The following is a 12,813-nucleotide window of genomic DNA, read 5'->3' on the forward strand; positions in this document are numbered from 1 at the left end:
CCCCGAGGGCTGCCGGGCTGCCAGAGGGATGTCTGATTGCCATCTTAGGCCCAATCCCCCGGGGAGCAGGCCTAAGCCAGCAAGTGGTCATCCCCCAAGTGTCCCAGACTGCGAGAGGGCACAGGCCAGGCTGAGGGACCCCTGAGTGCACAAATTTTTGTGCACTGGGCTTCTAGTGTAAGCATAACTGTGCATGTAAAAATACACATCTATGTAAATCCATGCAAGACTTCAGAAGGATGCCCAACAACTGGTAGAAAATAACCAACTATGGAAATAAGTGATTGAATTTGGGTAGGAATAAAGGTGGCTGCAAGAATATATCACTAGATGAAATGGAATAATCATTTTGCAATTATGATGTTTAGAATATTTCCATTGACAGAATTGAAATACAGTGTGTGTGTCCTATATGATTATGAATAATTAATTTTTATTATATGTGAGTTTATATTATTTGAATTCTTCAGAAAGAGTTATGTATTACTTATGAGTTAGATATACATATTTTTTGATGAAAGATTGAAACTCCAGGTCATAATCCTTGATTCCTCTTTGTTTTGGATTTATGATGGATATCAGAAAATCCATGACAGGCTACGAATAAGCAAGTTAAATTTTTCCTGTTAACTTGAAAATTTGTGAAATGTATGATTTATTTTTAATTATAAGGTACTGTTTCATTGCAGACAGATTTTGGCTGCAAGAATATATCACCAGATAGCATGGAATAATAATAGTCAGAGCAGCTCAGGGAATCTAAAAATTATGTCAGGAAATCTAAAAAGTTATAATGTCTAGAATATTTTCATTGATAGAATTGAAATATAATGTGTGTGTGTGTGTGTGCACACTATATGATTATGGATATTTACTTTTTTATCATCTTATTGGAATTGGAAAACAATGCTATCCATTATAAATTGCTCACATTTCTTTTAATATTTTGAGGAAAATTATGGAATAATTCAGAATTGCATTTTTGTCTTTTCGGTCTGAATTCAGATGAAACAGGATGATGTCTCTCAGCTCCCAGTTTTTGTTTGCTATATCCTGGCTCACATGATCAAAGACTAAATTTGTTTTTCTATGAGTTGTTTTTGGAAATCTCACAGTGCTTTGAAATCTTCAATTGGCAAACAGTTTCTTTGTTAACAAAAGTTGTGCTAGGAAAAAAAGTCTCGTTCAGTTTACAAATGGAGCATCTGTGATGTTTCACGAGAGATCCGGCTTTCCTAGTTGTTTTTAAGAAAGAAGCAGAATGTCCTGGCAAACCCGACCTATTTAACTTATCCATTTATCTGTACTTTCTCGTTCAACCCACTAAAATAAAGAAGTAAACTAAATAAGGAATAAAGTGGCCCTGACAAACAGGAGGGTGAAAGGAATGGAAAAGAAGACTGTGACAGATGAATGATGACAACATACTTTAGGAAGCTTGAAAGTGAATGCACTCGGGAAAACTGACTTAACAGGCAGAGATAGCTGAAATGTACGCCAAAGTGAGAGAACTCAAAAGGAAGACATATTACCCTCAAACTTTTAGAAATTTGTGGCAGCAAGGACTTCAGAAAGTAGGGACTAGACAAGAGATCAAAGAAAAAGAATCAACTTAAACTTTGTGGGAACATCAGCGAGCTTTCTATTCCTGATTTTCCTCATCTATATCCTTTAGATGAGGGGCTGCCTTTTTGCCTTCTGACCTGAGCAGAAAGCAAGACAGAAAACCTCAGAGAGCCTGTGCCAAGAACCTCACAAGTAGGGACTCCAGGCACAGCTGGGTCTGTCATAAGCATCTTATCAAGAAAATAAGGATTACAAGGGATACACTAAACGGTGATACCCTTATTCTCCCTTAAAATGCTGAAAACCAGACCGTGGCTTTTACTGAGCAGTAGTCAGAAAAATATGCCTCTGGAGAAATTAACTTGCCCAACAGAAAAAAAATACAGATATCGACATTTAGGGAGCCTCCAATGCAAAATCTGGGTGGTCATATAATCATTTTACAGATAAGACTATTTATTACTCAATGAACCATCCACTAGTAATTGAGCTCCAAATAGTTTTTAGTGCTTTGTTCTTATATATAAACAGGCATTTGAGGACATCTTATAATATTAACAAGAATAAAAAAGAAGCAGATGTCAGAAGAAACATGCAAAGAAAATAAAGATAAAAGAGGAAAATTAAAGAAACAAAAAGAGATGAATGACTTAAGGGGAAGTGCAGGGAGCAGAAGAGACGATAAAAAAAATCTCTGGACAGATGAGACAACTGGATACATGAAATAAGATACTCCTAGGAAAGGAAAATGAGTCACTCAGAGCATAAGAACAAATAGTAGCCCTAACTGGTTGGCTCAGTGGACAGAGCGTCGGCCTGCTGACTGAAGGGTCCCAGGTTCAATTCCGGTCAAGGCCATGTACCTTGGTTGCAGGCACATCCCCAGTGGGAGGTGTGCAGGAAGCAGCTGATCGATGTTTCTCTCTCATCGATGTTTCTAATTCTCTATCGGCAGATAGTAGAATACTTGGAATGATGAAGTGAAGGAGTCTCCCAAGAAGTAGAAGCAAGATACCAAAGAAATAGGAAACAGAGAAATTATTTGAAAAGCAGAACAACAATTCAAGTCCAATATATGACTAGCGGATGCTGACTGAGGACACGAAAGTCCTGGGTCGGAGACAAAGGAATGTATTACTCACTGCCAGCAAGCAACACAAGCATCCCCGTATTTGCCTTACTTGTCCCTTGTCCTCAAGTCTCATTGGAACCATGCAACAGGCCCAGATTAATTTAACACACACCATGGGTCTGTGTCACAGCTCTGAAACACGGAGTTTGGGGAATGCACGGCTTTTATAGCAAAATACAAGCCAGCCTTCTCTTTCTCCTGAGGAACAACATGATCACATCCATCAAAATTAGCAGCTGCATTGATAACCCTAAGAAATGACAAAGGTAAAAGAATAAGCAAAGCCTTGTGGTCTTGGTACGCCTCGCAAGATGTCTCCCAACCCAGATCAAGCCTCTACAGTTTACTAGCTGTGATTTAGGGCAAGTCTCTTTACTTGAGAAAAATAAATTTTTGTTTTTAATTTAAAAAGCAGCTTTATTGAATTGTAATACACTACAAATATTTAAAGTATGCAATTTGATAAGTTTCAACATGTGTATTATACTTTCATGAAATCATCAGCACAATCAAGATAGTGGAGGTATGTATCACTCTCAAAAGTTCATGACCCTTACAATCCTTGCCCCTCAAACTCTGTCCTACTCCCCCATCTCAGAGCCACTACAGATCTGCTTTTTGTCACTATAGATTAGTTTGTGTGTCTGAAATAATATATGTAGAGCACCCAGCATACTACCTGGCATATAATAGGCATTGAGCTGTTAATTTTATATTTCTAAAAAGAAAACAAAAAACTAAACTGAACAAAACAAAACAAAAAGCACAAAAAAGGCTTAAATTCTGATATTTTCCAGAATCCTCAAATTAGCCCTATATGGACGCTTGCCATTGTCCTTATAACACTAAATTTAGAAATATTAGGAACGCATAAAAATACTTCTTATTTTCATAAAGAGCATAAAATTGAGTGACAAAGCATTTTTTTAATACGTCAATTAATGGTTGAGATAGACAGCATACGCTAGGGCAGTGCTTGCTCAAAAAAATGGGTAATATGTCAACTTTAATGAGGTCAATTGTCACAGATTATAATCGTCCTTTTTAACATTTCTACTTCTTCACTAAGCCAAGACTTCGCCATATCCTGTTTATGTGTCTTGTCCCAGAAGGAGAACTCAGTGTCCTCTCTCAACACAAAGAAGATTCTCATTTCCAAAACAGTAGAATGTGATTAATTACCTTTTGATTTCGTTTTCTTTTGATGTGATCAGGACAAATCACAATTTACTTGTAATGTTTTGATGAAGAAATTCAATATCACACCCACAACATTGACACACATTTTTTCATTCATGTGCTGTTAAAGAAGCAATTGTGTCCTGTCATAAACAAAACGAGTGTCAATAAATAAATGTTTTTCATGATGTGATTTATGACGAGTTCCAGTGTTTTTCTTTCCCAAATAATTCTTTTCAAGCACTTTTTAAAAAAAAAAGAATTATGTAATGTCTCTCATTTTATGCCAGAAAAATAGCCAGGATATGAATTTGACATCACATGCATGGTGAGAGCCTGGAAAAGGTTCTCAGAATGCTATTTACTTCCGTACAAAAGGTCACAGAGTTCATTCTGCAAGCCAAAATTTAGAGCTGGCTGGCCAGTGGGCCTTGGATGTCTGGAAAATTAATGTGCATACGCTCAACACGTACTTGTGCACACACCTCTAATAAACCCTTTCTCAAGACAGAGAACATCATGTCCAACTGATTTTACAACTGCCTTTTTAAGGGAGGATTTTGCAAATCTACAAAAATCATGCTTACAGACTCACTCAACCTAGCTGAGCCAGGAGAAAATTGCTTTTGAATTGTGAACTCTATGAATTATGTTCATGTGTTATGGACTCTGACTGGAGTGAACTGTCAAATGACCCTCCCGGGAATCTTAAACATTTAGCAGCTTCACATGTCTGTTCATTTATGTCTCTCAAACTACGTTCATTGGATCTCACCGAGAGTCTTCACTGTAGAACACACACCATTACAACTTTAATGCATGGTCTGTATCGTAATGCTATTTTGGAGAATGTGGTTCCATTTACTAGAGCTGGTAATTACTTTTGTAAAAGCTTATATTTTTATATAAGCTTTATGATTTAATCCAGTCATTTTGAGCCCATCCTGTATAATTTGGTGGAGGGGGAGATAGGGAAGGCTGAGAGTGGTAGAATGTACTAGTAACCCTTAATTACTAATATTTATTGAGTGCTGCATGTAAGCACTTATCAAAGTTCTTTCCATGTATTACTAACATATTTATCACATCTCTCCAGAGCAGATACTGTCATTTCTTCATGTTAGAGAGGTGAAAACTGAACCATTATGGGGTGAAGTAATCTGACTATGGTCATAAAGTTTAAGTAAACAACTCCGCCTAGGGCGCTCATCAATATACCAAATTTCACTGGGAATACTTGCAATGACAGGAGCTGGCCAGAGAGATCTCAGAAAAAACTTGCTTTGAATAAACTTGGGTTTGATTAGATCTGGGCATATTTTTCTCAGGTCCAGGAACTATAAAGTCTTGGTAATCCCTGAAGATGTCTTGCTAATAAACTTTTCCAATAAAAAAATAAATAAATTCAAGAGTGATGAATGGTTTGGGATGCCTACATCCAAATACTTTCTGGAAGAGGGAAAGTGCTGGTGTACACCATCCAAGTCACTTGGCTTGAAGCCAAATCAGAAGTTTGTTTGGTGAGCATGGAAAGATGTCACACCTATTCTAGAGGGCTCTTACTTGACCCTGAGAAGACCTGGTGACATGCCCTAGTCCCACAATGGGAAACCCCACTCTATCACCTAGAATTGTCAGTTCTAGGTAGGACTTGACAATTCTAGGGAGTAGATTCAGAGTTTATTCCCTTGCTGAATACTGCTGGATGTTCGTGACAACTTCTTTCATGCAGTTACAAAGATGACAGGGGGTTGTCACACAGGATTGCTTCTCTGCGCTCCAACTTACCACGTTTAGAACTCCAATTCCCAGGATATACTTGCCTCCTCAAATATGCTCCATGTGATTTGGGGGAAGTGTATTCTTTGGCATTTGGTGTTCATTTTACCGATCTCACTCTCAGATTTCTTTTTTGAAGGTCTTTTCTGGAAATAAAGACTTCTTTTAGACGTCTATAGCCATCTCTAAAGGGAAAAAAAGGATAGATAAATATATGTGATTGGATGTTTAAATATACAGCTCTTCTCCCTTCCCCCCAAATCAGATTTATATATAAAGGTACAGCTGTTTCAGGATAAATAACAGCCAACTTGGAACAAATTTTATTTGAATAAACATTAGTCACTACTGAGAGCAACTTTGCTTTCCAATTGTACCCTGAACAATATAACATTCATAGGATGTCATAATTTTTTTTAAGAATAATTGCTTTGAATTTCTTCAGATTGACATTAACACTTTCCTGTCCAATGGATCTCAAGAATTTTCCGATGGATGTGCAAACGTGCATAATGCAACTGGAGAGTTGTAAGTACGAACAACTTACTTTTTCTGAATACTTTAAAAAAAATAGTAGATATAAAAGGTTTTTAATGTGTTCTATAGATAATTTATTTTGTAATTGTTGTTGTCAGATATTTACTAAATAAGCATGGTATCTCTCACCAGGTATTGAGAGTCATGATGTCTATCAACACGTGCACTAAATGCTATGATAAAGAAAGAAATTGGGGACCTAGGAATAATAGTTTTTAAGCTTGAAAAGCAGTTTTATGTCTCTGTACACATTATCAAAGGTAAAAGGATAATAATCATTAGAACCAAACGATCACTTGTTATTGATTACCTGGTATAGACCAAATAGTTTGCATATGTTAGTTCTCATACAATGAAGATATTGTTATTGCCATGTTTCCAGATGTGAAATAGTTCTTCTGAGCAATTGAGTTTTGTGCTCCAGTTCATGAAAGTTGTCACAACAGACTATCTGGGCCCAAAGTCTATGCTACTCTGAACTATTATGCTGCTCCTCAGCTAATATTTATTCAGAGTATACTCTGCAGGGTTTGTTATATATGTCATCTTAGGGGAAAAGAAATTTTTCACACTTTATCAGAGATTCAGCCAAGGTAACAGACATTTTTTAAAAAATTTCTTCTTTCAAAGTGGATCCAAATACATCATTGATTAATGTCAACACATAAAAACTTCAGGTCCTTCTGTTTCTCTGAACTTATCTATATATAGTCAACCTTAAGTTAATTGGTATGCAGGTTTAATTTTAATGCCATACAAAAAAATATTATTCAATATTTTTTCTTAAGGCACTATGTTATATCTTTTTTTAAAGTTTCGTTTTGATATATTCCTTGAGGAAAATTTAAAGGTGGATCTTCGGGTTTGCAGGTCTGAGGCAAGGTTTGTAGTGTGGGGGAGCTGTCACTAGATGGCGTGCCTACTTCATGGGGGAATTAGGTCACCCTCTAAGTTGGGTTCCCTCTCTCTTTTTTTAATATATACATTTATTGTTGACAATATTACAGATGTCTCCCTCTTTCTCCCCCTTTACTCCTTTCCACCCAGCCCCTACCCACCCACCCTGCCAGGTCTTCACTACCCTATTATCCATGTCCATGGGCTATGCATATAAGTATATTAGTTCTTTGGTTTATCTCTCCTTGCCTCCCCCTTCCACCCCCGCATTGAGGTATGTCAGTTCCATGCCTCCATGCTTTGGGTCTTATTGTTTTGGTCAATTCATTTTGTTCATTAGATTCCACAAATAAGTGAGATCATCTAATACTTATCTTTCTCAGATAGGCTTATTTCACTTAGCATAATAGTCTCCAGGTCCACCCATGCTGTTGGGTTCTCTTAACGTAAGGAACTGAAAATAGCTATTTCTCTGATAATAATGCCTTTCTTGTTAAATTTGAATGCATTAATTTTATAAGTAGTTCTTAAATATTAAGCATACTCATGGATAAAGTACTAAGTTAGATTAAAATAAAATAATCAAGTTTTAGTTGGGGGAGCTATTAGCAATAAAAATGGCGAAGAACAACAAAAGATTCCCAGCAATGTAGATATTTTTTAATCTATATTATAAAGGCATTTTGAGAATAGGCTGATTCTGTATCTTGGTTGCAAAATTAGGTGTATGGGAAGATATTGAGATAAAAATCACATGCAAAATAGTCTAGGGCAAACCAGTGCCCTAATTACTAAACCAGAGATGCTGGATGTTACCCAATAGGCAGTGAGGAGCAGGCCAAGATTTCGGAGCAAGAGCATGATTTGGTCAGTATTATGCTCTTAAATATTCGTTCAGCCAAATGAACCAAGGTTACTTAAGAAGATTTCATATGGCAGTTTTATTTTTAATTTTTTTAGGAAACTCCATACTGTTTTCCATAGTGGTTGCACCAATCCTCATTCCCACCAACAGTGCACAAGCATTCTCTTTCCTCTACATCCTTGCCAATACTTGTTGTTTTTGATTTATTGATAATAGCCATTCTGACAGGTCTGAAGTGATATTTTATTGTGGTTTTCATTTGCATTTTTCTGATGATTAGTGATGTTGAGGAGCAATTCCACTTCTGGTTATATATTCTAAGAAACCCGAACCACTAATTCAAAAGAATGTATGCATTTCTATACTCATTGCAGTTATTTATAACAGCTATAATATGGAAGCAGTTTCAAATGCCCATCAGTAGATGAGTGGATAAAAAAGTGTGGAGGTACGTATACAATGGAATACTACTTGGAAAAAAAGAACAAAATCTTTACCATTTGCAACAATGCGGATGAACTTAGAGGGTATTTTGCTAAGTGAAATACACCAGTCAGAGAAAGACAAATACCATATGATTTCACTTATATGTGGAATCTAAAGACCAAAATAAACAAACAAACAAAATAGAAACAGACTGATAGATACAGAGAACAAACTGACAGTTGCCAGAGGAGAGAGGAGTTGGGAAGTTGGGTGAAAAAGGTGAAGGTATTAATATGTATAAATTGGTGGTTACAAAATAATCATGGGGATGTAAAGTACAGCATAGAAAATATAGTCAATAACATTATAATAACTATGAATTATGCCAGATGGGTACTGGAAATATCAGGAGGAATATTTTGAAAAGTATATGATTTTCTAACCATTATGTTGTATACCTGAAACTACTATAAAATAATATTGTAACATTATAATAACTATGTATGATGCCAGGTGGGTACTGAAATATAAGGAGGAATATTTTGAAAAGTATATGATTTTCTAACGATTATGTTGTATACCTGAAACTACTATAAAATAATATTAAAGGTAAACTGTAACTAAAAATGTTTTAAAAAGTAAAAAGTTTCATAATACTCCAACCAAAAATAATAAAAATAGGGTAAAAGCAGAATGATGTAGAAGGTAGAAACATTAGAGGTTGATACTGTAGGGGAGGCAAAATTTTATCTTTCCCTCTTAAACTTTTTTGTCTGGACCTGAAAATTAAACAGATAAGACAGATTAACAGGAGAAAAGGTTACAAATTTATTTAATGCAAGTTTTATGTAACATGGGATCCCTCATAAATAAATAAAGACTCAAAGAAGTGGCAAAACAGAAATGCTTTCATACTAGGTTGAACAAAGAGAGGCAATTATGGAAAAGTAACTAAACTGTGTGGGGAGGCTAATGGCAGATAAGAGTTATTTTAACAAGGTCTGTATGTACACAGTTCTATTGACTTTGATTCCTGTTGAAGAATGTTTCTTTTTTCTTGGTCCAAAGAGCACATCTTTTACATGGGAGTTTTTAGCTCCTGTTTTCAGGAAGAAAGGGGGAGATTAGAATGCCTTCCTTGCACTTGCTATTTCTCAAGTGCTTTTATCTCAAATACCCCTTATGCTAGGGTGGCATATTTTGGGGTGGCATATTTTGCCACCCTTCATTCGCTCCCATACAAAGTTGATGTAAAAGCTCTGGGCTCCGATGAGTCAGAGCTAAAGCTCTTAGATAAGTAGAATCATATTAGAACTATTGACAAAGAAAGAAAACGTAGGATGAAGAAGTAAATGCTGAAGGGAATATTAATAAATCTAAATCTTAATATATTTGAGGTTTGGGAAACTTAGGTATAAAGCCAAAGGGAGGAGTTAGAACTGGGGATACACTACTCAAAGCCATATAGAAAGTCATTCAAATAAGAAGATGAAATTTCTGAAGGATAAAATATAGAGAGGAAAACAGACACATCAAGAACAGATCCATAAGAAATGTCTATATTTAGAGGGTGTTGGAAGGAATTTCAGCTAAAGGGTCATCATAGATGGCAAATTCAAATAAATAGCATTTCATCTCAAAAGAGAAGAGAATGTGGAGATCTGTTTAACAGTATCAAATGCAGTGAAATGTTTTTTAAAAGGTGATTTAAAAGAGGACAACGTAGGGAATATAGTCAATAATGTTGTATACTAGACTTAATTGGAGGATCACTTCATAAGTAAATAAATGTCTAACTACTATGTTGTCCACCTGAAATTGACATAATATTGCATGTCAACTGTCATTGAAAAATTAAATTAAAAAAAGCCATCGTTATTGATCACAGAGACAAATGTGATTCAAATGACGAGGGTCAAATCTGTATTTCAAAAATTAAAAAAGTGCATGACGAGAAAGTGAGAGCAGTGATTAAAATCTGTTATTTGTGAAAGTTAGTTATTAAAGAAAAATGAGAAAAAAACATCACCTGAGAGATAGCTGGGTCTCTGGACTTTTTTTTTTTTTTTTTTAGAGTAAGGAAAGGGCTAATTTGCAGGACAGTGTTGACATAACATGGCCTTGCATTGTTTCTCCTTTCCCAGAACACTTCCAAATTAATCAAAAGCTCAATTAGGGAAAACAGGGCCTCTTGCCCCCTCCCCCTTGCTTCTTAATTCCTTTATCAGGAATGAGTAGATTGCCTCAAGTGTCCCTTTCATATTTCAGTCAGTAAGCACTTCCTGCTCTTTTATTAGAAATTAATTTGGCTCAAAATAGAGGTAGTGTTTATTAACCTTCTCTAGTGGACATTAAAATCCTGTCAAAGTGGAAGTTCCTGAGGTCAGATTTTCAAGGTGTTTTTCTTAAACTCATAGCAGATACCCACATCTTTTTTAAAAAATAATGGCTTAAAATCACAAATTAAAAGATTTAAAAGAGTTTAATCTACTGGGAAGAAGAGCTGTAAGGAACATAACATTGACAGTTGAGTGAATTCTGATTGCAAAAGGGAAAAAATAACTGGTTTGAGAGGCATGGGAAACAAGAAAAAAAGAAACATAATTTAAAGGCAAAGGTTTTAGTAGCTTGTGATGATATTCAGTAATTCAATAAATATTCAGTAAGTGCATGTCAATGGCCAGGACTGTTTTAAGTGACCTGGGGGATGTTCATTCATTTAAGCATTAATTGAAAAGTATCTATCAAGTACCTAATATATTTCACATAACATGTTGGGTGCTACAACAATAAATAAAGCCCCAAAGTCCCTGTTTTGAAGGACTTCAAGAACTAGTTGAGGAGTTATTTATTCAATATAATAATTCCATTAAAGATGATAAGCAAATGTTAATGCTGTACTGTTAGCACAAAGGAGAAAGTGACAAAGAAGAACAATACTAAGAGTGAATAAACATAGCAATTTACTTAGAAAATTATTTGTTTAAACTAGCAATAACTCTACACCCCTAAAAGTGTACATTCATGACTTGGATTTAAAATCCTGGATGATACTAATTCCTACTGTAGGAAAAAGAAAGTTACGAAGAAGAGGCATGCGGGGGAGAAACAGAGGAAGAGTTCTATAACAGAAATTGATGAGTAAACAACAACAACAACAAAAGTGTGAGCTAAGGGTAACATCAAAGAATAAAAGTAGAATAAATAACTTTCAAACCAGAGCTAAAAAAATACTGATTCATCAAATGTAATGTGAGAAAGAAGAAAATAAATAAAAATATAATATACATAAAGCAAGGGAAGAGAGCAAAAGTAGCTCTCAATATTATAATTAAAATAGATGCAAAGGTTAAATCTATGCATCAAAATAGATTATCAAGCTAGATATTCACAAATATTAAAATTCTACAATATGTTGTCAACTAAACACTTTTTAAAAATACCATACAAAGAAACTTGGGGGATATACAAAAAATGCACATTAGAGAAATATGTTTTTAAAAAACTCAAGGTAATACTTTCTATATTAGAAAAATAAATTATAGGAAAAAATCATAAGAGAAACACTTGGGTTACATACTGATAAAGAAATAATACATAAATAAGGTATAATGATTATGAAAACATCTTCCGTATTCTTCCAAATATATAAAGCAGTCAGAACTACGATTTAAAAATAGATGTCAATAACTTGAATACGATTTAAAAATAGATAAGTCAATAACTTCAAAGTATAGGTACAAATATTTGAACAGAATAATTCATTAATTTGCAGAGAGAAATCTCATAGTTTCATTTGTTTTTAGCAAATAAGAGCATTTACAAAGATTATGTAGTAAGCCATAAAGATGCTTCAATAAATTCCTAAGAATCAACACGTGATAGAATGTGACCTCTGACTAAAATGCAATGTAATCAGTAATAATATAAAATTACTATAAATTTCTAGATATTAACATGAATTATTATACATTACTATATAGTAATGTGCCTGGAAACTATTAACACCATGTACTAAATGACTGTTTAAAGAAGAAGTAAAAAAAAAAAAAGACTTGGTACTAAATGACAAAGCACTAAGAATCAAAAATTTTGAGATACAACCAAAGCAGTTTTTTGCCCTAAAAAACCACTGAGCTAGGCATTCCATTCAAGAAGACCAAAAAGGAAAAAGAAAACATTCAAAGAATCACATAAAAACACAAAGCGGATACTTTGAAAAGTCTGAGAAGCTAGGCACACCTTGGAGAAACTCTTTAAGGAGGAAAAAAAATTAGGTTGCATATAAAAAAAATACAAAATAGAGTCTGATCTCAGACGCATACCAGGACCCTGCAGCCACTGGGGACAGAGACGTGCGACCACAGCTACAGACCTGCGGACACCAAAAGTTCTTGGAGAAACTCTTTAAGGAGAAAAAAAATTAGGTTGC

The 12,813-nt window shown here is 35.0% G+C and overlaps 1 protein-coding gene across 3 annotated transcripts in view; it reads left to right on the forward strand.

The window, feature by feature from the left end:
• The window catches only part of GLRA3 (glycine receptor, alpha 3), a 136,841-nt gene that overhangs the window by 60,955 nt on the left and 63,073 nt on the right, over positions 1-12,813 (forward strand). For all 3 annotated transcript variants that reach the window (XM_014530357.1, XM_005882681.2, XM_014530356.1), the window contains one exon: positions 6,102-6,184. In XM_014530357.1, coding sequence (XP_014385843.1) covers positions 6,102-6,184 — 83 coding nt within the window. The remainder of the gene's footprint in view (positions 1-6,101; positions 6,185-12,813) is intronic.

The sequence above is a fragment of the Myotis brandtii genome, unplaced genomic scaffold (genome assembly GCF_000412655.1).
Source record: "Myotis brandtii unplaced genomic scaffold, ASM41265v1 scaffold733, whole genome shotgun sequence".
NCBI classification, from domain to species: Eukaryota; Metazoa; Chordata; class Mammalia; order Chiroptera; family Vespertilionidae; genus Myotis; species Myotis brandtii.